Raw genomic sequence first — 25093 nt, 5'->3', positions numbered from 1 at the left:
GTTTCACCAGGTACTGGACCTGGAGCAGAGAAACTACGGAGCGCTTGTTCGGGAAGTCGAGTTTTACAAGGTAGCGTACCTGGAGCGCTTGTCCTGGAACTCGAGTTAACCAGGAAGCGGACCCGGAGCGCGGGATCCAGGAGGTAGAAAAACCGGTACTCGAAATTTGCGGAGCGCGACTCTCATCCGTCCGCTCTACTGCGCGGTTGTTTCCAGACTGAGGAATTCGGCTAGCTGATTTTCGTCTATATAGATCGATGACGTCAAGAGAAAAAAAATTTTGTGTGTCGTCACTTTCCGAACATCCGAACATCCAAACTTTGGTTTCGAACTTTAATACTATGTATGATGTATGATACGATGTACGATGTACGATATGATGTATGATTATATATTTGTAGTTTGATAATTTGTGCGGCAAAGTTGGAGGTATTTCTCGATTATACGCTGCTTTCGGCAGCGCTAAAACTAACGATCCAATGTTTTATGTACCAGAATTGTGAAAATCGCTCGTTTCCTTGAGCTATCAGTAATTTTTGCATAACGAACGATTACGCGACTCGGTCTCCGTTGCGAAGCGCGGTATAACCGCCGGGTAATCAACGCGTGATTGCGGGCACAAAGATCACTGATTGGGTCGTTTACGGTGGCATAATATACACCGTACAGCGAAGGGTGATCCCGTGTCGCTGCTTTCGTAAGGGGTGAGGATTACACGAACCCTTGATGAAAGTAACGCGACAAACTCGTCCAAGGGTAGATCCATGTCTCTTCTTCGTGCGTAGGTATTACACCATCATCGACACCCTGTAATCGTACGTGCTTGTATACTGGCTGAATTAAACGCTGATTGAACTCTGATTCAGGCTAAATTACGACGTATAGATCAGGATTGGCTGCGATACTTGTGAGAAGACTTTGACCGCATCATTAATTGAAATTCCAGGTTTACAAAATAATAATGGCTAAGCAATTTAACAAACTGTATAGCTTCAAATTAATTGAACCCAATCAGTTTACAGCGAATAAAATAATTTACAGTCATAAAAAAGAATTGTATAATATTTTATTAACGCAACTTATTCAAGAAGGATATTGCAAACAACTAACTCGGTCACTTCTTATTCGGCAAAATTCAATTTTCATATTACTATATTCTTGGTTCATTTAGCAAACTAATTATTAGCGTCCGTTCGCCTCGGGTGATTTTTCTTTCACGATTGTTGCGACTGCTGATTATTAAACGACTCGGAAAATAACGAGGACAACGGTCATCGCCGAAGAAAAAAGGAAAGAAATTGTGTATAATTGTGTATAGTACCTGATATTAGAGTGTCTTCCTTGTAATCCGCATTGTCGTACATAATCCGACAATGAATACACGAGTAAACTCGACTATCATTATACCGAATGTGGCAAAGATCCCCGAGGTTGACGAACGGCAGAACATCAGGACCAAGAGGCGGAAATTACGTCTAATCAAAGGACAACAACCCCGAGTGAACTTTTACTTCTGATTTATACGTACATATAATATTCTTTACATCCGGGACGAGGGAAACACGTTGTACGAAATATGTATGTTAAAGCTCGCGTTTGCAGGGCAGGGTAATTTCCTGTTTACTTATACGCATTTCACTTATGCATAGTAACCTTTGAAATGATAGCTTATTGATTGTTTTTCTCTACCTTGTACACTTTACTCAATACCCTATCACAGAAAGTGAATTCGGAGATGACTGAAATAAATTTGTATAAGTATGTGTTTTTAGAAAGGGTACGTATTTCTTTTCAATCAGCTTATGATATTAGAAAACTTTACCGTGTAAGAGGAACCTCGAGGTCCGCTACGTAAATAAATATCAAGGGACAATTTATTGTTACAATTTTATCAATGTTCTTGAAACGCTCACGCGAATCCGATCCGTTGACTTATAACATAGCGGAACACACCGTATAACCATGTTAACCGTTACACAACTGTACCCACTGATTCGAATTCTATTTCCGAAGGTATAAAAAAATCGTTGAAATGTCACCGAATTATGAGATTAACAAATTGAAGATAAGCTTCATTATTGTGTGCTCACTTAACATAAGTAATCATTTAGTCGTAGCGAAGAATTAGGTCTTTCGTTAATTTAATTTATCATTTATAATTCAATTGATCTTCGGTCGGAACTTTTCTGGTCGTTTAATCTCTAAATACGATAAAATCGAAGAGTAGCTCACAGTGAACGAAAACCGTAAAATAATATGACGTAATTAAAAAAAGAATCGCTAGAAAGTAACAAAACTGGATAACGATAACGGACGAAAGTTCTAAAAACCACATACGCAGGATCATCGGCCTAATATCACAGCAAGTTCTGGTTCAATAAGCTTGAATTAATAAGCCCCTTTAGCAGGGCTGCGAATCACCTTTATCGCGATCGTATACCTCCATCTATTGGGTTCAGGGTTGTTTACCACAAACGTCAGTTGATTTGACAAAGCCGCACATCCATTTGTACAAGTGGATATTACAGGCCCCGGATGACGGGGGTGGTTGTTATCCGCTCATTGAAGCTAACCACGAGGCTAAGTGCGCCGCCGAAGGGGCGGCGGGGGTGGAGGGGGAGGGCAGAGCCAGCCAATGAGAGGCCAGATCGTTGCCGAGGTAACCGGCGAGAGGGACGACGGGAATTATTCGACCGAGATTGAAAAGTTAGCGCAGAATATGCGGGGTTCGTCTCGGTTTGTGTATGTATAATGTATATACACTGATATGGGGGTGGGGGTGGAAATCCGAGAGGCGGGGTGAGGTTTCAGCTATCCGTGCTGCGGGGTGATCTTTTTCAGGGTGACACACCGCCGCGTGGATATCCGAATGAAAATATTTATTTATGTATTACGGAAAATGCGAGGTGCAAGGGCTAAGTTTCGCGGAAAGAGATATTGTTTCTGCGTAATTTGTGACATGGTTTACGAATAGATGAGGGAAGTTTTATCGCTGTAAGAAATTATCTCTTTCTTCCTCGATTAAGGCAGGTTCATCGTTTCTCGAAGTACGCAATCGTACGTTTTTAATCACGACGAATGAAATTCGCGTTAGTAGCTAGTTCCTAACGCTTGTAAAAAATTGGCAAACTTAATAGTAACATGGACTGCGAATACCGCGAAATGTATATTTGTCGGGGGTTGTCCCTTTTACGCCGTGCTAAAAAAAATTTCCCTAACAAAATTTTCAGACGTGGGTTTCGTATGTTCTTTTTTCTCGATTTTTCTTCCTATTCGATGATTAAACTTAATCGTATTCAAACTATTAATTTAATGGATCAAATAGTTATGAAATAATCGTTTGAATTTCCGGATTTAGCTGTCGAAATTGATTGGATAACAATGTAGTTCATATTTGAACGTATTAGATATACTTTTTTAATTCTCATTTGAACAAATAGCCTTATAATTGTTGGACAACCGTGTACCACACAGTATATCTTCCTTGTAGTTAAAATTCTATTGCGCAAGCTGGGTGTTTTTTTAGCATGCGAAAATTCATGCGTACTAAAAAAAAGTCAAGTTGCCATAAAGCGTATGACGTATGTCAGTTTTACACGTACATGAACTAGTAAAAGTATTACTCACAGAAAATCATATATTTCGATTTCCTTGTAAGTATTGCTAATGAATTTCTATCGCCAAATAAATAATTATTTGTCACCGCATGGTTTGCAAAATTTCGGCCAGCTAACTTACAGCGGTTATTCAAAGTACCGTTTACCTTAACTCGCGATTGTGTACGTACCGAAGCAAATAATGTCACCACACCGCATGTTTGATGCACAATAACAAAAGATAACGAATTCCATCAAAAAAAAAAAATAATAATAATATAGTTAGACAAATGCTGATAACATGTATTCGAAATGTATTCAAAAACGGAGTTTCATTTAAGCTTCACTCATCTACGTTCTCTCTCTATGTATTCTCTCGTTAAATCTGATCGCCTCTGGGCGTTTAAGCCCTCAAACCGTTCTAATTGAGGTTTCTCCTCGTTACTGCGAAAGAATCTAGAGACAATAGACGGCACGATGAGACAACAATTACACAAAGCAAACGACCTGTGAACAAAAGGCATCCATTGTTTTTTTCCCACGAGTGTCTGGTAATGAAATGGACCCTTAAGAAGTGATGGCATTCGACTCTGCCCACCGGTTCCTGACGAGAAGTGGTGCGAGTCAACGACAAGGCAGCCGTCCAACCGTAAGGAAGACTGTTCGCAACATTTTACCACTTATCTCTGATCATTGTCCTAATAGTTAAAACAGATTTAAGCGTCGAATACGTTTCGAAGATGGTTAATCCTCCACGACGGACTTGATTCTTTCCTGTAAAATTTTGTCTGAAGTAAGTGTTGAAGTCAATGCCGTTTGAAATTTAGGTCAATTATTATTTATCCCGAGGTTAACGATATGACATTTTTTGGCGCTGCAACCCTGTCGAGAATCAAATTCTTTCTTTACTGTTCGTATCCGGAAAAAGAGGAGAACCCACAGTTTTAAGATTTGCATAAAAGTAACGTGTTTTCATCGGTACTGGCAACGACAGTGTTTCTACGTTCTAACGGTAACTTCCACACTTGAGGTCAAGTTTTTTGTTTCTAGTCTCTTTTTCCCTCATTTATTGTTTCTGGAGTTCTAGGGCTGTTCAACTGCAAGTGAAAGGCTGAATTTTCCCAATGTTCTTTAAAACACGTATTCTTTAAAACTCGCGAGAGTATGTGACTGCGTATTTTCTGAGCACGTGACTGAAGGTCAGTTTAAAAATATTCGTATACTTTTGTAACCAAACATATTCTCATCCAAGACAGTTTACGCAATTAAACGTACAACTGCGGCAAAACGAATCCGGCAGATGGTCTTATTCCGAATCAACAGCACCGAAATCGACCGATTCCAACGTATTCAAGGATCAAATCCTACTTTGCTAATGGGTGCAAAAATGTTTCAATTTTCACCAGGTTGCCCACTTTCGCGATTTCTTTCGGTGCCCCATTACTGCGAATGCATTTATACACGCAGAAAATCCATACAACCGAATGAAATAATAATAGGATCGTTCTAGCGGGGTGTTTGTCATACAATTGGCAGACAATAGTTTCGAAATCGTCACCCCCGTGATTGTTATCGGCAATTTAGGAGGCCAGGCTGCCTCCCTCTCGCTCATAGAGTGCCGGAAAACAATCCTATTGATGACAAATCACCCCAACAGCTGGAGTTTGGGAAGCATCGGCTCCCCCACGGCTATATACCCACTTGTCGCGGACCTGTACGCACATACGCACACAGACGCATCTAACCTGTGGGGTGTGGAAATTTGATCTGACTTTCGCACACGGAAATATATTCACGCCTCATATTCGTAGAGAAATTGACGTTCGTACAATCTGCATAAATTTTCACAACGTAGAATTAGTTTCAGTTATTCCTAATGCACACGAAACGTTTCACCAATCACCATTCACACGTAACAACGCGGAAATAACGTGATCGGCATTCTTGTACAAATCAGAAATATAAACAATTTACAATATTGACGAAAATCGTTTTGAAAAATGTAATATTGAAATTGTATAAAAAACATTTTTTAACAGAAAATAATTTTTTAGGATTGATAGAATATGGAAAATCCCCTACAAATTGTATAATCTGGATGATGAAAAATGTGATTCAAATGCGAATTAGAAAGGTATTCAATTACGTCGTACCAAGATTTCATTCAATAATGATTTCAGTTTTTGGATGTCAAGATTTTCAGGCTATCGCAAAGAAGCAAATTAAATCTAATACATTCAAATACGCATTAAAATGTTATCCACTCAATGTCGACAGCTAAATCCAGATATTCAAACGATTATTTCATAACTATTTGATCCGTTAAATTAATAGTTTGAACATGATTAAGTTTAATCGTCGAATAAGAAAAAATCGAGAAAAAAGAACATACGAAATCCACGTCTGAAAATTTTGTTGCGGAAATTTTTTTAGCACGACGGCAAAGGGACAACCCCCGACAAATATACATTTCGCGGTATTCGCAGTCCATATTGCTATCAAGTTTGCCAATTTTTTACAAGCGTCAGGAAGAAAGCATTAAATTATAATTGTGGTAATATCGGAAAAAAAAAGAGTTGAAAAAAAAAAATGTGGAACGCTTCACGATTTTGCGTGTCATCCTTGCGCAGGGGCCATGCTAATCTTCTCTGTATCGTTCCAATTTTAGTATATGTACCGCCGAAGCGAGTACGTCGGTTACTCGGGTAGCGACCCTTATATATTCTCGTGCCTCAGGGTTCAGGTACCTGCGAGAGAATTCTAACCGCTGCCGAACGACTCGACGACATCTCTGGGTCGAATTTTGAATTACAATTTAAGCGGGGAGAAAAATAGGACTTATAAGCAGAATTGTCTGCAGGGTATTTTGCATCCCTTATATTTACAACGCGACGTATTATATCATATTCTGTCACATACGACCCAGATAGAGAAATAATGGTTCTGCAGACTAGAAAACGTTGAAATAATATAAATAAGAAAGTTAACGCAATTAATCTTAAACTGATTGTGAGCAGTATTCGTATACACAAATTGTCGACGAAAAGATTTCTCTTCATCGAGTCAACTCAACCAATTTCCATCGTCGAGAGGCAAATGAATATCCCGTAAAAATTAGCGAAGCATGAATAAGACAATACCCAAGGGCTGAGCCCTGTGTAAGTCAGGCACTCAATGCGAAAAACACGGCCGCTTTGCCACCCCTTGAATTAATCCCCTGTATACGTTATTCCTAATGTATTCGGAAAGGCGTCTGCGGTCTGCGTGGCGTACGTCGCTCAAGCTTCCAGGTATAACATTCACAAATAATTGACTGCTTACCATAAAATGCAGCCTCGTTCAAGGGCCGCGTAGCATCGAATTCGTATGCGCTTTCACGTGCTGAAAAGACCCTCGAGCGCAATTTTCGAGGGGTAAAAATCACCCGCCGAAATTAAAACTGCACGTTTCTGTTTCCCTCATTTTCTGTATACCTATTGCGTGTGGAGCGTGAATTTTTCTGTCGTTAAATACTTTTCCAAGAGGATTTATTCGAGGAATATTTATCGGTTAGTCTAATTATACGTACTCTGAGAGAAACTTTTAGTTCCGGTTACCGCTCGGTCCTTAACTATTTTCGTTTTTTACCACAATCGAACAATATAGTTCCAGGTAGAAAATGAAAATTAGTTTTCTAGCTGTTACAGGAAAGTCTAGTATCCGTTGCTATTCTTTCTCATTACGATCGCTGTCGCTATATTTTCTTGTAACTGTTGCGAAAATTTAATGCTTGCGAAACAATAAATTGACGTTAAAGCCTTGTTTAATTGAAAAAGTAGAGTAAACCCAAAAAATTGATATTGCGTTGCAATTATCAAAAAAGAATCGACAATAGCGCAAAATGGTTACGCGTACCTCGTTTTTCGTAATTCCAACAAAATTCAAACATTTTTTTAAGGATACCTGTTTTACTGAATTTTTCTAGTTACTGTAACAAATGAAATTTTTCTCAGTGTACTGCAAATCAATTTACAGGTTATACAAGTAACGAAATTAATGTTACCAATCGCTATGTTACATTTTTCTTCAACAATCCTTTAAACCATGGTGGAAAATTCTTTAGACAAATATTATAAACAGTCGTTCTTTGCGAATATTCGATCAGCTGTAATTTCCGGACGAATGGTGAATGCATGATAGGTGCAGCTGAAAATTAAGGTAGGCAATCGGTATCAGTTCTACCTCTAATAGTGTGGCAGTAATACTTATATTCTATTTGATTGAAGTCTTGCGAAGGCAAGTTTATACTTTACGGCCTCTCAAGGTATTAAAGTACTAATATACATATACGTGCGATTCCCAGCATCAACTTCGCATCGGAATTATACCGCAATATAGATTCTTATCTGGTCTATAAAGACCTGTATCGTGATCACGTGCGTGCATCGAGGTTGAAACGTTTTATTCCTCATATTAGACCGGTGGGAGTAATTGGCACGGTTAAATATGCGTTATTACATCCTCGTTGGAATATGCTTCAACACCATGCCGATAATCGCGCTATAAGGTAATTAATCCGGCTCAAGAGTTTAAGTCCGCGATGAAATTTGTCACCGGAAAAATACGTACAGACGACAATTGAAATCCCTCTGCCGATTATGGGATTCAGAATTATGACACAAAGCGAAAACAGTCGCACATTTTAAAAGACATTAAAATATGTCATTTAGCTGTTACGAAAAGCGCGTGATAAGTGAAAGATTAAAAATCATTTATACGGACAATTTTTAACCCATCCAGCGTTAAGATGTCGGTATTTTGACTTTAAAAGTATGACACGAAGACGGCCGTTGGCGTTTTCGCTATCCGACAATGGGCGTATACAACAACGTTGAAGAATCAAAGAAGCGGGAAGCCGATGTTAGGTAAGTCGTGCAATCTGTAGCCTCACGTAGGGAATTTATGCACGAGCATTTTTTGAACGACCGCGAGTGCAATCGGATTCTCCGGGCGAGCGCGGACGTTTTCACCGGATCTGCGTAGCAGCCTTGGTTTATCCGTACGAATCCCAACCCCTCTTAAAAAGTCTGCACCCCGAGACCAATCGGGATTTGCCGCCCCTATTTCCACCCCCGCACAGCCAACGAGCGACGAGTCCGGCACTTAGGAGGACCAATGGCGTCGGTCCCCTTAACAACGATGGTGCACACCTCCAAAATGGCTGCGAAAATCGGAGGATCTGAACCGAGGAAAGCCCTAGCGTTGAGAATAAACGGACGGATTAATTCAGGGGGGAGGCAAGGGACTGCAGAATTCCCTCGCCGAAGAAGGTGTATCAACTATCGGATCATTCGGGCCACAGAGCGACGTCAAGCGTCTTCACGGTAGCATGCCTCCTCTCTCATCGTCGATATCAGTGACGGTGTTTAAGCGAACAATATTTGTGCGTTATTAACAAGTGGCTGTCGTTTTATGTGATAATATATAAATACATACGTACATAGATATATAGGTGTACGTATAACTAATTGCGAATCTACCAGCATCCAGCTATTCATGACCACGATGCAAGAACACAAGTCATTTCTCATACGCGATCTTCTCGGCGATGTGTTGACAGAACGTGTTCAAGGTACGTTGTATCAATAGACACACATACATCTGCCTACATACCTATAATACCATTTGCGCTAAAATTGGTAGTAGTTTTTCATTTTTATTTTTTATATTTTACCTTTGTCGCTTTTGGTATTCACATTTTTGTACTAAAGTTCGTGGATGCTTGTATAAAGAACAAAGTTAACGGCCACGTGCTTAGTATTTTGTTGGCGGAATGTACTTCAGAAGTTCCGTCACGTTTTCGATGAAAACGGAGACGAGCCAATAAATTGCACTTTATTTTTAGGCCGCGATATCTAGGATTGCTTTTTAAAAGCACTTTCCTTTTAGGTGCTTTCGCGAAATTTTAAGAAGAGTTCGGTTTAGTCCCAAGACTTGTGGTTTATACCGCGTGAACTCTAACCGATCGCTTATCGGTACGACGTCTCTAATATCCGATTAGACGGAACTATTTCTTCTGACACCGGTCACTCGACGATTATTTTATACACATGTACAGATACATAGTGATGCGGATCGAACGCCCAAAGTCAGTCTAATAGTTCTCGATATATCGTATATTGGCTATTTTGAAGGCGATTTGACCGATTGGATATTACATATCCGCTGTACGTTATTCCATACATGGAGGAATACTCGTAGTTAATTACCGCATTGGGAGGAGACTTTCAAAAACCGAAACTTAAAAAAAGTAGAAACCATTTTTAAATACACCGCTCTGTAGCGTTAGGGTGCATAACGCCACAGATGCCATTGGGCTACAGGTGTAATCGGATTTAACAATCCAACTCTCTAGCTGTTGCGTCAACTATAGAATTAGATAAGAAAGGGAAGCAAGACACTTATTATTACCGGATGTTTTTGCGAAAGTCTTTCGTACTTACAATCGACGTGTGACTATGCTTTATCGTCTAATGCTTGAAAATCTGGTTAACCACTTTAGGAAACCATCGAATCATCATACGTCACAGTTATCTCAAGATTTATATCGATCTTTGTAACTGTATTTTTAAACCACCGACATATTATTTTGATACAGTTGACAGATTGCCAACAAAGTTTTATTCAATCGTCGAAATTGGGCGATATTGCGATAATCGTTAGTACCTTCACTCTTTTCATTGCTCAATTCTATAGATTTATTCCTTAAATTGATGAAAATAATGCAGCCAAGCCAACGTACGTAAATAACACGATACCAGTTTAAACTCGTTTGCTAAGTAAACGTTAATTTTTTGTTACAACTATATTCTTATGCATTGCGAATAAACAAAATGTACTTATTAGGTTTGTCAGCATGGTGTAAGGTAATCCGATTCAAATCTTCCTCGTAACCGTAGCATTGAACTGAAACAAAAAGTACGTACCTTTGAGAATAGTATAATTCCAATGAATATGATTAGTACAATTAAAATTTCACTGATAAATCAAGTTTCTTGGCTATTTACGAATGGGTGAGAATATGCCTGCAATTCTTATACCACCTGCAGCAGCTGTTTCGCAAACGTAGAAGCTTGTACTTGAACTGTTCTGGTAACAAGCTTTATCATATACAGATGTAATTACAAAGATAAGAGTGTCTCAATAGTATAAGTAGAAGATGCAGTAGACAAATGTTTTGAAAGATTTGATACAAGCACCTGTTAAATTATTGAACTTGAAGCGGCAACAAGATCTCGTTGCGATTTACCCTAAAGATATTGCGTCAATAAATTAAACGGCAGTCTGGCTGACATCATACTCGTATTATTACATACAGGCGTCAATAAGTTATCGTCGGTTAAACAACAAAACGGATCACGTATCCTAATAACTTTCAAAGCCGTTGTTTACGGTAGCTACGTACCACGTTTCTCAAGTACAATTATAGGCGTGTAGGTATAGTAATTAATAACCGTATTATCAACGCTTTCCGATAAATACCGGGGTATCAGTTTTTATTGACTAAAAATAGGCACGCGGTTATTGATATAAGCTTGTATATCTCGATGGGCGGAAGACAAAAAATAAAATAATTAAAAAAAGAAAAAAGTGAACACCGATTTCGCTGACAAGCTTAATTTTAAAAATCAGATGATCTTCACAGCTTACAATATCTGATTACGGTGTCATGCCTTAATATGGATTTTCGATGACGCGGTTACGCCTGTTAATGTTCAGTCATAAATTTAGCTGATTAAGCACACACGTACAAGTGAAAAGATGAATGAGAAATGGATTAGAAATTGATGTTACGCGATAAGAATCCGTGTGCAAAAGTATGCATGGAATGATTCAATGGCCAGCTTTAATAACAAGAGGTAGCAGTGACGCTACTCGTTTTATTATCACCAAGCGATAAATTATACAGTAGAAAATCGAAGATTTTTTACATCCTGCAATTTTTACAGACAAATGATCGATTTACCTTCCGTGTAATTTGCATTATACCCACTTTACATTACAGGCTGAAAATATGCAAAGTAAATGGTTATAATCAGGCCGGTTAATGGAATTGCAAAATAAACACTTGAAACTCAACCGTTTATTGAATTAACGATTCTCCCTAATCAGGCTCTGCAAAAAATAGGTGGGCAAATTAATTTAAGGATCTCCTCGAATCATATCGTGCTAATTCAGATAAGTTTTATTGTTGGCGTTTATCAGGCTGACTAACACGACTCTTTCTGTCTGGTACAATACACGATCTAATCGTCTTTATTATCGTTTACGTATAATATACACTGTGGCGAGAAAAATGAAAAAAAAAGAGTCTGCGCTTATTACACCGAGAGGATTGTTCCAACCGAATTTGACAAAAATTCGATCTTCCGTAACAACGCGTGTGCCACATTCCGATTAGATCCAAGTACACGTGTTTTTGAAACACCATTCCAACGTACGATCAAGAAAAGCAAACTCTATTGGCACTAGCTGAAGCAAAATAAAAATTCGAGTCGTACCACCCCTTCGGTTCAGCGACGGGATCGAGTAATAAAAAATAGAAGTCTAGAGCCCTTCGCCACGTTACCGCGTATAAAGGCAATACCTACTTACGACCCCAGAGCATCAACAGACGAGATCAAAAATCAAGATTCGAGTATTTACCCGATCTGAAATCGTGATTCCACCTCGCACCGCGGTCGCGTGCCCGCTGCGGAGGGTTCCTCGTTATTCCGAACCCCCGCGGCTTTCTCGATTGAGTACGAAACTCGAGGGCGAGCGTGTCCCGGGACACCCAGGGTCACCCTGTACACGCCGATTGCCGACTCTTATTAGCAGCAATCGCCCATATATACTCGCAGATGGACCGGAGTGCGGACAGATTCGTTAGCGATCATTAGGCGCGCCGTTTCGCACAGAGAGTAAGCTGGCTACGAGCCGCTGCGCGTCGAGGAAGTCGGGATAATGGACATGTGTTCGGGTCTCCTCGGGGGTCTTGCAGCCGACAAACGACCCGGCGATCATCTGCCGATCGAAAACCGTTTCTCATTGTTCCCAGTTATATCGTCTGTAACAAACCTCTCAAATAAACAACCGCGATGTTTGTGTATAAATGAAATTGTTCAAAAGATGCGGAAGATGAATGGTGGAAACAATGGCAGCTGTAAGTGTACTTGATGCGACTGCTTGATAACCGGTACCAGCTACTCGAATCCCAAAGGAACACTGAGAGAAATTTTTAGTTCCGTTTACCGCTGAGTCCTTAACTATTTTCATTTTTTACCGCAATCGGAAAATATAGTTCTAGGTAAAAAATGAAAATTGGTTTTTTAGCTGTTACCGGAAAGTCTAGTATCCGTTGCTATTCTTTCCCATTACGATCGCTGTCGCTATATTTTCTTGCAACTGTTGCGAAAATTTAATGCCCGTGCAACAATAAATTGACGCTCAAGCCTTGCTTAACTAAAAAAGTACAGTAAACCGAACAAACTGATTTTGCGTTGCAATTACCAAAAAAGGATCGACAATAGCGCAAAATGGTTACGTGTGCCCCGTTTTTCGTAGTACCAACAATATTCGAACAGTGTTCTTTAACGATACCACTGTAACGAATGAAATTTTTCTCATTGAAAACCGTGCAGGAAATGACGACTCCCAATGCTTAAATACTACTACGCCGTGACCGTGAGATCCCGATTCTTTTGCAGATGATTCCGAGGACGACTCCGCCCTGCACTCGGATTCCGAAGACACGATCGACCCAGGAAGCAGTCCTTGCACTCGACTTGGAAGTCCAGCAGCCCTTTCGCCGTCTCCCGGTTCAGCGTCCTCCGGGAAAGCTTGCGTGGTCGGGACACCCGGTGGCAGAAAACCACGGAGAAGACGAACCGCGTTCACCCACGCTCAGCTCGCTTATTTGGAGCGGAAATTTCGGTGTCAAAAGTATCTAAGCGTCGCGGACCGCAGCGACGTGGCCGACGCGTTGTCCCTTTCAGAGACGCAAGTCAAGACCTGGTATCAGAACAGAAGGTGAGATCGAGATGCGGCTTGGTTTCGTTTGCGATTCTTAAAGAGAAATTTCACGCGATTCGAAGCGATCTTCCGCCACTCTGCGCCATTTCCGCGAAGAGGTTGCACGGGTTTCGAAGGTTGAACAAAGCAAATTTTTCTCTAACTTTGAGGCACACGAAGGAACAATATTTGAACGATATTCCATAAGATTTTCATTCAAAAATTTTGAAAATACAGCTGTTCAGAATTAATTTTTGCAGTCCCAGTATTTTCACGGTGGACACTGTAACTCACGCTAGCTTTATCTGAAATGAGAAAAAAAAAGAAAAATCTTTTCTGTTAGTAGGTGAGTATGAGCTTGTACTTGTAAGAAGGTTGTAAAAAAAAAATCAAGATTCGAGTGTTTGGTAAAGTGATATGTAAATAAGTACAATCTTCGGTAAAATCTACACCATGTATTGACTTGTAAAATAAATTGTGATCGATGAAAAATAAGAAAAAGAAAAAACCTTCCTCCAAGTACTGGTTAATCCTATTTAGAAGTAGTGTTCAAAATTTCAATACAGCCGATGCATCAGTGTCGGAGAAATAATTCACAATTCAAAAATATTATCGCGAGAAACGAAGCTCATGAGAGGAATATCCAAAACTTTGAGAAAATATGTATAATCTTGACACGTTGTACTATTGGATAAAAGAATTTTTTTTTGTTTAAAAAAAATGGATTCTTCTCAATCCCCAAATCCACGTAACCCCTCAACCAAGACACTCGCCCTTTCGTTTCCCAGAACAAAATGGAAGAGGCAGAATCAGTTGAGGCTCGAACAGCTTCGCCATCAAGCGACGGTCGAAAAGGAGCTTTTGGTGCGCGGAGTCGGCCTCCACCACGGATCCATGGAGTCGTATTGCCCACCTTACTCGCAACAGCAATCGTCCCCCCATCATCAAGCACCGCAGCAGCCGCAACCGGTATCGACGGTGTCGACGGCCGCCTTCCTCTCGACGGCAGCGGCGCTTTTTAGAAACGTAACGTACGTTCACGGGTGTCCTCTCTAACCCTCGCACCCCCGAAACTTGCGGTGTGCGGATTTTTAACATCGGTTACTCGAATCATTCGACTCTGTTAACTCGCGAGATTAGCTTCGTAGGGTTATATTATTAAATGCCGTGTAAGATGGTGAGATCTCTTTCCGCGTAAGCGGATCCCGGTACTGTTTTATACGGTTTTCGATTCGAGTTGTACGTATATACAATTTTTTACTATATGTATGTACAATGTACATACGACGCAAAACGCTGTATCGATCGATCTGTAGTGATTTTCAAGTGATCAATAGCTGTGTAAATTATTATATACAGTATATAATACGAATATACATTTCGCGTAGTATGAATGGTATGTAAATATGTAATTAAAAGAATCTAGTTGTCCTAATCTAAACGTCATAAGTTAATTTTTAAATTCTAATATTACTCAAACTGGAATATCCAGCTATTAAATATATACTGGCTTATAATTCTCACGTTTAGATCCAATCACAGCTATCTTTTTTTACAATTTAAATTATACACGTGATATTAATGTTTATTTTATCGTTTTCAAGTCGATGCTTGATTTATATTATTGTAGAGTCCTTGAGTGATATCATATGTTGTTCGTTTGTGTAATCGGTCGGAAATTATGTTATATTATTTATACGTTCATTCGATGCAATTAAAGTATCCGTTAGCAGATTTTCTGGAGCAATTCTTTTCGGTTTAGGTATAAAATTCGCTTCATTTCACAGTAATCATATATTTAAGATAATTCATTTAGCTGATTATATAACGAAAAATCTTATAAATATAGTCTTTGTAAGCTATATAAATCATGTGCAATGTTGGAGCTACATTTACGTGGTGTTTGTCGTCCAGTTTATTTTCAAATCTGACAACCATACCTTCGTAATTGACTATATAACAATATATAGTTGTTAATTTTTGAGAGGTGATAAAATCATGTAGATAAATTATTAATAAATCAATCAATTAAACCCAGTGTTGTTTATACTCCTTATATTCAACTATACTTACGCCTCGATCACAGCTTATTACAGAAATGTATGCGAAAGTTCTGTCAAACATCTCAGATCTTTGAAATGTGTGAAACCACAATAAAAAGATTTTTTCCTCTTTCCTATCCTCTGGAAACAAATTACCAAAATTTTCACGGTGTTGCATAATTCTGTTGAGTGAATTAAAAAAAATGACCACCGACGTTATCGCAATATCGATTTTATCTCGAATCCGAATTGGCATGAAATCTGACGGTTGAATTAAAATTCATTCTGACCCAGCATTCCTTTAAATCCGTAATGTCACATATTGCTCGCCACCGATAGTAGATCTTATAATTGCAAGTCGCAGTCCAACAGACGTTTTAATCCCATACTCGTAATTCGATTGACTTGTTCGCGATCGCTGTTTGGCACAAACGTATGCGACAGTTGCCGTCGACACTTTTGACAGCATGGATACGAAAGGCTTACTCGACGAATCGAAATTCCTTTCGAAGCTGATACCGAAATTTTAAGCGTACACGCAACGTATCACATATGACTTATTGCCTCCGGAGTCCTGCTCTTGATCGAGAACGATGAACGGGGTAGGCATTCGCTCTCCCGGTGAAGTATCCTAATCGAATAATGTAACAGCCACTCGCAAACCCGCAATTGAGAATCTACGTGCTCGGTGTGTTCAACCCCACCGCTTTATATCATAGGAGAAGTTTAATGGTCAGTAACTAATTAGAGGAGCGACTTTAGAGAGCACGCGACCACACGTGCAACGCTCCCCGTGTAATTGGGTGGAATTATTACAAGTTAAGAAGCCGTCGACGGTAATTTGGCACAACGGACGATGGCGACATTCGATTTATTCTCGTTTCACGCGAGATGTATCAGGATTGATTCGGGGTGGGGCGTAAGGATAACGAAAGAATTCGATGTATCGTTCGCCCTTACTTCTCCGTATATAATATTTTTGACATATCCTCTTTCCAAACGAGAGGTCTTTACCGTAATGTCGGATTGTTATGGAAGATAAAGAAAAGCTCCGCCCGAAGAAAGATTGATGAAAAAAATGAAACAACTTCTTCCCTGCAGGGTACATCTTTTCTTTCTGCATGTATGTATGTAAAGGTACACGCGTGTAGTTGCGTCTGGGCGTACATGAAACTTTTTGGTACTTGAGCACGCGCTCCTTTTATCCCCTTGCAGCTCCTTCCGGCATCGTTAGATATTTAATAGCACGTTTTCAGAACGACGCGTCATATATAATACGAGTAGACGAGTGTTTTTCCTTACATACAAGCTCATCGTTGCAAATAAAAAGATGCTAGCAAAGAGAAGCGCACGGATTTTGGAAATACTGTTCAATCTAAGAAACCATTTTGAGACTAAGATGGTTAAAATGCGTACATACTAACATATGTTCACACATCTACGTTGCGTTTAAAGGATATTGTTTTGTGTATCGTGAATGACAGCGATTGCAGACTACAGAGACTGCGTAAAACTTTTTACGATTCGAAAGATTTACTGTTTTAAGTATTAAAATTTGACTATATATACGAATACGAAAAAATTACGTGACCATATGCGATTGCAATAAAAAAGTGATCGTATGTAATCATCTGTAATCGTCGGTGATTTTGTTTTTATCATCCGACGAACGAGGGACAAGACTAGCTTACTGACGCGATTTTAGAATTTTATACAGATGGAGGGAAAGGATTATTTGAGTCAAGCGATGTTCGTTTTATCCAACTAAATGGCACAGTCAAGTGCGGCGAACACAATACTTGCTTAATTCAACGAAACACCTTTGACAACTTGATACAGAATTGAATCAAGCCTTTGAATGATCATGCTGACTGGCAATTTATTCAAGATAACACGGCGTGAGTTCCTTGCGATAATGTGAATTTTTTATCAAGAAAACGTGCGATTGAAGTGACTAAAAATTTGATTGAACGCATCTTATTCGTTTTGTCTTGGGAATATGAAATTGTTGTATTGAAACAAATGAGCTTATTTCAATTCACGTTTTGTTGAGTCAAGAGTTCAATGGTTGAAGGAGGTAATCAGATTTGTTGTTACAAAAATCTTTCGCACTGATTGAACGTATTCAACGATACCGGATGATATCATTTATCAATTTTTGACTGTAAATTTTTTGGGCTTTGCGCGATATTTAATGGATAAAACCCGAAAACTTCTAGATTCCTTTCCCTCCGTGTAGTTGGGGTCAAATTTTTAAAGGGTCGTTGATTATTGTAATCGCAATGACGAGGATATAATTGCAAATGATTATATCGATAAAAAATGATCGTTAGGTAGCAGAAGTTTTCGTTGTCACAACGCGATCTCAATGATTACGAAATGATTAGAACAAGGGGTGACACAATGACTGCTTTAGCGGCCGACCCCTCGACCTTCTACCGCATCACGGAAATCGCTTCGGCCGTGCAGAGAAGGGTATATACGGATGCGCTTGAGGAAGAAGAGCGACCTGAGATTCTAATTCTTTAGAAAAACCGCGCGTAATTGCAGACGAAACGGTGAATGGTGAATAAGGACCCCGTGGCCCGGTGGCGAAGAGCGGAAAGCATAAGGATCAGACCGGAGGAGTAAAAGAGAGACGTCCGGCGGGTTGGTTCGGGGGAGCTTTGTCGGGGGTGGCGACGGCAGCCAAGGGAAAAAGGGACGACGAAACCGAGGGGCGGCAACGGGGCGAGGGGATCGGCGAGGGTAACGAAGCTCCGACTTTTTAATTGGAATATATTCAGAAACCGGAATGCCTTTTCATCGCGGAGTTGATGCTCTGAATGCCGGCTGAATAAACGTGAAAAACGTACGTGACTCTGACGTGAACGTGCGGCTATATGTGGAATCTGCGCATGTTTCTGTTTGTACCTTTTACCAGATGGGATAGAAAAAAAAAAAACGGATTTATCAAAAAATTCGAATGCATAATAAGATAGGAGACAAATATAAAATACGTATTGGAATAGAAAAATTCACAATTACGAGTGAATTATTTCACTAACCTTATAATTTCTGTACTTCGATTCCGATCGAGGGAATCTTCCGATCGGGTTCCAATTAATAATGTTCGTAAGACTATAAGTTCTGAGAGTTCGTTTCGGTAAAAGTCGAAGATTTGTATCAAAAATGTATAAGTAATGATAGTATAATTGTACGTGTATGGTATAACGCGATGATTTCCACACGGTTAATTCGGAGAGAAAGCTGTACCGGATTAACTTTCTTTTTACTCTAGAAATGCCCCCCCCCCCGCCGACAAGTAAACAAATAATAAAATGCGGAGAGTCGTCGGGGTGAAAAGCGGGAGAAAAGTTGAAGCTGGGTACGGTGATGGTTAATAATGGCCTGTTTACTTGCAAATTCTGGAATCGCTAAAGGGCAACGAACAATTCACAACTCGTTCCAACTTCCATACATTTCAATTCTTCCCAAGCAAGAAAAAGCAGGGTTCTCAAGCTCTTAAATCTCGCCCCGATTTTCCTCTTTTCGTTGACGTCCTCCGTCATGTATTTGCATAATTTTCTCCACGCTGCCTTGTATCATCCAGAGATTTTTGTTCTACCCTCGTTTCAAATCGTGAATCGCAAAGAACAATACATCTACATGTCAACTTGAAAAGTATTCTCACGGGTGCAACAGCTCTCGTGTAAATTGCCTCGAAATTACGTTCAATTATTTCAATAAATTCAACAATCTTCATAAGTTGAACGGTGATAGTTACACTAGACCCCATCAAAGATTCATTAATTACGTGAGGTGTCGGTTTTTTTTTTTTTTGCCCTCCCCCCTCCCTTTGGTGAGATCTGGTAAGATGTGGTGGGACCACCCCTTCGCCCCACGTAATATTTACCTTATAATTTTTAGATGATTAAATGTATTTTATACGATCATGTATTTTCCTTCACACCACTAAATACCTAAGCGTCAATACCAATGTCTTTATGTACTAAATTTTTTTGTAATACGAAATGTTATCTGTTATAATAATGTATATGTTCTTAATTAAAAAGTTGACGTGAGATATTCATTAACTTTCACCCCACCCTTTAAATGAGATTTCACAATCTTTTAATGAATAAATGTTCTGGTTGTTATATACCTTTTAAAAAGTCTCGAATTCACCTTACCTATGTATATAACAATGAATCAGAGCTGTCCATCGAGAAGATATTCAATTATTTCTATAAATGTACCACTAACCTTGGACAGTTAACGCTCTGCGAATTTATCATTCATTTGTGAAAAACAGAAAGCAAGTTACACTGTTTTGAACTAATTCCGAGCAAAATAATGCCCCGGGTGAGGATCGAATTCACGACCTTAAGATTATGAGACTTATGCGAATTTATCATTCATTTGTGAAAAACAGAAAGCAAGTTACACTGTTTTGAACTAATTCCGAGCAAAATAATGCCCCGGGTGAGGATCGAACTCACGACCTTAAGATTATGAGACTTACGCGCTGCCTACTGCGCTACCGAGGCTGGTGTCCTCATGTCATAGTTCAAGTTAAATAAATCTTCAAATAACCGGTATGAATCAGTCCATCTTTAACTTGCCATCGGCACAAGTGATAACAAGTGAATTTGGAAAATTGGTGATGAAAATAAAAAATAAAACATGAAAAAATCTGCTACCATCGGTCAACGTAAAATTACAATCTAAACACTTTTCACATCTCAGAGCGCTCGAGCGTCGTCCATCGCAGGATAATACGTTTCACCCTCTTTCGGTTCTTGTTCGTATATACCGATGTCTCACCCTTGCTTTACCGACGGAAGAGACTGTTTATAGTAGAGAATTCCACCGTGTGAAAGCAAAACGGAGAACCCTTGCCTAGCACCGCCGTGGTTCTCAAACAGCTTATCGACATGTCGCGAGCTGTCAGAGTCTGAGATTTGTTTGGGACATTTGAAAGGCACGGATTGTCCCGTGTCATTCGACATTCCGGTAGAAATGACAGACGCACAGAGTCTGAGAGAAGCAATTAAGCAGTACGAGGAACAGGTTCGGATGAATATTTCGTCGCATCGAGAAACATTCCACATAACCTAAGCCCATCCGGTGATTACCTCCAATTTAACCTCTGTATCGTTTCAGCTGTCTCAGGTCCAAATAGCTCTTTCAATTTCTGCGAGCGATCCGGATAGAGACAATCTTCTGAGCCTTCGCTCCGATATTCAAGAGCTCATCGATCTGACGAAAGAGAATTTGAACAGTGTCGGAGAGTCGGGAACGATCGGTGACAAACGCACCGACGGTACAGAGCAAGACGCTGATCCGTTAGCCAAGGAATATGCGCTATTTAAAGTGAGTTTATCGATCGTTGAAAGGAGTCGCTCAATGCAGAATAATGGGAATAATTTTAGGCTGTGCTGGAAGGGAATTTGGAGGAGTCTAACAGTGCCGAACAGAGTAAAAATCCAGATGACGTCAGGGTTGATATTGAAGTCAGTAAGATACTATTTGGTAAAGCATAGCAAAGATAAAATTATACGGTTCAAGTCACTATTGTAGGATGAGCTGAAAGCCCTTGAGGGTACCAAGTGCCGAGCACCTCACGGAAGTGGCTGGGGTGGCGTCAGCCACCATAACGCCATGGTTTGCTCCATTCATTCTGACATCGACTCGCAAGTTACAAGCATCAGCGATATTAAGGTAAGCTAACAGAGGCAATTTTCGGATAAGCTTTCGACGCCTTAATTCCTACTTGGATCTGTAGTTTGAAATTTTATGATATGCAATGGATACATGTGAGAGAAATCTTTGGATCGGTCGAGTAGTCAGTTGAAACTTTTCGTTCATTTGAAAAAATGTGACGCAACCTGTCTACATTCTTGCATTAAATATTCATTCATTTTTAAATATTAACTAGGTCAGAGTGATGTTCACTAATCCGACGCATAAGGAAATGCTTCCTTGTCCATATTTTCTGGATGGCGAATGTAGGTTTTCTGACGATCAGTGTCATTATTCACACGGAGAAATAGTTCCGCTGTCCAGTTTGCAGGAGTATAGGTAAACGGTATTTCTACCCTTCCGTGAAATCATACGGATTTTGAGCTTGAGGAAAATAACTACTTCTTCGATTTTCAGCGAGCCCGACTTCTCAAGTATAAAAATGGGCACGAGAGTGTTAGCAAAACAGAAAAATCAACTATGGCATAGGGCTGTCGTATTGCAATTGCCAAAAGGTGGAGAAAACGAATGCAGAGTCAAATTTGAAGCCAGTGGAACAATATTAGAACTTCGTCTGCACGATGTGTTTCCTCTCAGTAAGAAGTCGCTGAACTTGGTTTAGCAACCACTTTATGGTTATTTATTAGCAATTATTTCCAACAGATGACGCAGATTTAGACATGTCAAATTCCTCGGATGATAGCGAATATGAGAACGACGTCGAAGAATGTAACAAAGATGCGATAGTTCAGCAATCTCTACTCGCAATTAATGGAAACGAGGCACTGGGTAGCTGGGAACGTCATACACGTGGCATGGGAAGCAAATTGATGGCTAGTATGGGATATATCACAGGTACTGGCCTTGGAAAGAGGGCTGACGGTAGAGTTGCGCCTGTAGAAGCGACGGTGTTACCGGCTGGTAAATCTTTAGGTATGGAAATTTTGAAGGTTTGATCTATCATTTGCAAAATTATCCATTCAGAAAGGTTTCACATTGTAAATATCACGGAAAAATTATCGGATAAGACGTTTCACTATGGATATTGAAAGACTGGTGTTTAGCTTTTAATTGCTCACTTGCAATTTTTATTCTAGATCACTGCATGGAACTACGTGAAAATGCAGGTGGTGACAAGGATTTGTTCTCGGTTGAACGGAGATTGAACAAACAACGGCGAAGAATGGATCAGATACGTGAGAAACAGTATGAAAGGGATGTAAAACGAGAGCGTGACAATGTTTTCAATTTTATCAATGCGACCCTTGGAGATAAGTGTAAGTATTAGCAATCGCCCGAACAGTATTCTTGTAAATATCATTGTAATAAGTCTTCATTATTCATGTAGTAACACACCAAAAAGTTGATATATTACAGAAACAAGGTGACACTATCATCGATTCATTGTTTACAGCCCAAGATGACTCGAAACCTAGTAGCTCAACAGACAAAACGAATTTGAAAACAGAAACGAGCCAAAAGTTGAATGTCGCAAGCCTTCAAATTAGTGAAAACATTCGGAGACTCGAAAAAGATGCTTTAAAGTTGCGAGAATCTCTAGGAAGGCACAGTAAGGGTACTCTGCCTTACAATAATATAATACTACAGTATAATCAAAAACAGAAAGAGATTGGCGATCTAAGAGTGGCAGAAAAGAAAATTTCTGCTGAACAAAATCACCGAAAAACTAAAGCAAAGCTTACGATATTTTAGCATGGTTGTATGATATATTGTTTTCCACAACAAACGTGTGTTCCTCATCTCTTTGATTTAGACAAAGTCTTGGCTATTTTAAAAATAAACGATGTAGAGAATTTGCGCAAACTCCTGATGTATGCAACTCACAGTTCTGATTTGCCAGTTCTACCCAAGTCACATTATATGCAAATCTTAAGCTCAGATAACTGTTACTAAAATGTCAATTTATCAGCTAGTTGAATGTGAGATTAAATTTATACACGTTGTGTAGAGTGATAATGTTTTCAGTTATATACGGGTAATTTTCATATCCACCGTGGATTTCCCATATAATTTCTTACAACAGCAAATTTTTGAAATACATCAAATGCAATCAATAGAATTTTTTGCAAAAAACTACTAAAAAAAGAAAAAGAAAAACAAATAATGAAGACAATAGCAGTTCAAAGAATCATGCAAAAAAAAAAAAAGCTATTTCAATTTCTCTCCAATTGACGTAGAGATATTCATAATTTTATATATCTCTGACTGAAAAACAAATCAATGTACATACATACATACATACAGGAATACGCTCATACATACATGCATATTTCAAATGGTATGTATGTACGTCGGAAATATATCGAAAAGATTCCACAATCTTTAGTCTCAACGTAGTATTCAGTACAAATGTATGAAACTGCAGTATGAATATATAAAAATAATACATGATTATAGAGTAATGAACAAAGTTATTTTATTCGGTAATATTTATTGTAATCGAATAAAAGCAATTACCACGTATAGTGCTGAGGTGAAATCAGGTTTATTTTTTCCCACGAATCAAAATAAATAATTTAATGGCTTTTTAATTGCAGATACATGCACCTAGTGTATTGTGAGTCAAAGTTATCATTTCATTGATCATCACTTGTTGTAAGAATGATTTTCGTATATAACATTGCAAAAATAGAATATGCAGCAATAAAAAGTAAACAATATTCGCAGTTATGAGTTGAAAATTTATCCACCTGTACAACATGTTGCACAACCAAACGTGCAGGAGCTGAGCTTGTTATAAAGTTTAATCCTTAAAGAAATCTGGAATTATAAACATACTCACCTGGGTTTTTTACAGAAGCTTCTAGAAAATTCACACTTTTAGTAAATGATCTCAATTACGCGATAATGCTATGCTTCCTCTTGTCTGACAATACGTATATCACCCAAGTTCACACCGATTAAACAAAGAAGAGCCGAATACGTTGACTGAAGAAATTTTCAATGTTTCCCTGGCGATAATAAATCTGTTCGAGGATGCAACAAATAGCTCTGTCTAAATTTTGAATCCAACCACTACAAATCATTCAACAGTCACAACTTATGCGATTGACAATCAATTTGATATTCGCGTTTCACATTTGCAAATGAGAATCGGACTTCGATATTCGCGGATTTTGACGATTCCACTTGATTGTCAACTTGCCGGGGATACCACGTGATTTAAAATGGCGACGTGCAGCGTCAAGTATGTGCTATCCGTAATCTTTTTATCGACAATTATTCATGATGTATTGGAATCATATTGACAAACAAATTCACACTTAACATTTCTGAAATAGTAACGCTAATAATTAAATATTGTAAATAGGTTGGAAGAGTGCGAAGTCTGTGGAGGAAGGAGTGCGAAGTACACGTGTCCTAAATGTGAGGTTAGAACATGCTGTCTGGACTGCGTAAAGATACACAAGAAAGAATTGGATTGTGATGGAATACGCGACAAGACTAAATTCGTACCTCTGAAAGCATTCACAGATCTCGACGTATTGAGCGGTGAGTAAATTAACGCTCATCATACTATTTTTCTGAAGTTGTACTGGATGCCAGTGCATTTACACTTATGTTAATATTATTTGATAGATTATCGATTGCTTGAAGAGGTCGGTAGATCTGTAGATTCATTTCAGAGAGATCCTTCCAAGAAGTATACAAGACTAGGTAATCTGCCAGTGGTGAGTT

The 25093-nt window shown here is 39.2% G+C and overlaps 4 protein-coding genes and 2 non-coding genes across 6 annotated transcripts in view; 3 read left to right on the top strand and 3 right to left on the bottom strand.

Annotated features, from left to right (window-relative positions):
* Positions 1 to 6181: 6181 nt before the first annotated feature.
* On the bottom strand, positions 6182 to 6288 carry LOC124215762 (U6 spliceosomal RNA). The gene has a single exon (XR_006882439.1). It is a non-coding gene; the product is annotated as a U6 spliceosomal RNA (small nuclear RNA).
* A 2263-nt stretch (positions 6289 to 8551) lies between these two features.
* Positions 8552 to 15643, top strand: LOC124215171 (barH-like 1 homeobox protein). Its single transcript, XM_046618231.2, has 3 exons — positions 8552 to 9207; positions 13325 to 13646; positions 14417 to 15643. The coding sequence occupies exons 1-3, from the start codon at positions 9132 to 9134 to the stop codon at positions 14682 to 14684; spliced, it is 666 nt and encodes a 221-aa protein (XP_046474187.1). The 5' UTR covers positions 8552 to 9131; the 3' UTR covers positions 14685 to 15643.
* Positions 10310 to 25093, bottom strand: part of Sec22 (vesicle-trafficking protein SEC22) — a 19229-nt gene continuing 4445 nt past the window's right edge. The window contains exon 7 of the mRNA XM_046618233.2: positions 10310 to 10541. The gene's annotated coding sequence lies outside the window, so the exon portion shown is untranslated. The remainder of the gene's footprint in view (positions 10542 to 25093) is intronic.
* TRNAM-CAU (transfer RNA methionine (anticodon CAU)) lies at positions 20127 to 20199 on the bottom strand. The gene has a single exon. It is a non-coding gene; the product is annotated as a tRNA-Met (tRNA).
* On the top strand, positions 20558 to 23611 carry LOC124214412 (zinc finger CCCH-type with G patch domain-containing protein). Its single transcript, XM_046616682.2, has 9 exons — positions 20558 to 20722; positions 20816 to 21025; positions 21085 to 21165; positions 21233 to 21373; positions 21591 to 21733; positions 21812 to 21990; positions 22058 to 22327; positions 22492 to 22671; positions 22809 to 23611. Exons 1-9 carry the CDS (start codon positions 20672 to 20674, stop codon positions 23105 to 23107), a joined length of 1554 nt encoding a protein of 517 aa, XP_046472638.2. The 5' UTR covers positions 20558 to 20671; the 3' UTR covers positions 23108 to 23611.
* Positions 24220 to 25093, top strand: part of LOC124215170 (box C/D snoRNA protein 1) — a 3451-nt gene continuing 2577 nt past the window's right edge. Inside the window, exons 1-3 of the mRNA XM_046618230.2 lie at positions 24220 to 24602; positions 24726 to 24907; positions 24995 to 25086. Coding sequence (XP_046474186.1) covers positions 24583 to 24602; positions 24726 to 24907; positions 24995 to 25086 — 294 coding nt within the window. The 5' untranslated portion in view covers positions 24220 to 24582. The remainder of the gene's footprint in view (positions 24603 to 24725; positions 24908 to 24994; positions 25087 to 25093) is intronic.

Source organism: Neodiprion pinetum, chromosome 3 (assembly GCF_021155775.2).
Source record: "Neodiprion pinetum isolate iyNeoPine1 chromosome 3, iyNeoPine1.2, whole genome shotgun sequence".
Classification (NCBI taxonomy): domain Eukaryota; kingdom Metazoa; phylum Arthropoda; class Insecta; order Hymenoptera; family Diprionidae; genus Neodiprion; species Neodiprion pinetum.
This window is presented reverse-complemented; position numbering and strand designations above follow the sequence as displayed.

What these genes read in the sequence shown, in the direction of transcription:
- LOC124215171 (XM_046618231.2), top strand. Translation starts at nt 9,132, where the DNA reads ATGACCACGATGCAAGAACACAAGTCATTTCTCATACGCGATCTTCTC. An exon ending in GTTGACAGAACGTGTTCAAG is followed by an intron (nt 9,208 to 13,324) that starts GTACGTTGTATC and finishes ATTCTTTTGCAG; the next exon opens with ATGATTCCGAGGACGACTCC. An exon ending in ACCTGGTATCAGAACAGAAG is followed by an intron (nt 13,647 to 14,416) that starts GTGAGATCGAGA and finishes TTCGTTTCCCAG; the next exon opens with AACAAAATGGAAGAGGCAGA.
- LOC124214412 (XM_046616682.2), top strand. Translation starts at nt 20,672, where the DNA reads ATGACAGACGCACAGAGTCTGAGAGAAGCAATTAAGCAGTACGAGGAA. An exon ending in GCACGATGTGTTTCCTCTCA is followed by an intron (nt 21,991 to 22,057) that starts GTAAGAAGTCGC and finishes TATTTCCAACAG; the next exon opens with ATGACGCAGATTTAGACATG. An exon ending in ACCGGCTGGTAAATCTTTAG is followed by an intron (nt 22,328 to 22,491) that starts GTATGGAAATTT and finishes TTTTTATTCTAG; the next exon opens with ATCACTGCATGGAACTACGT.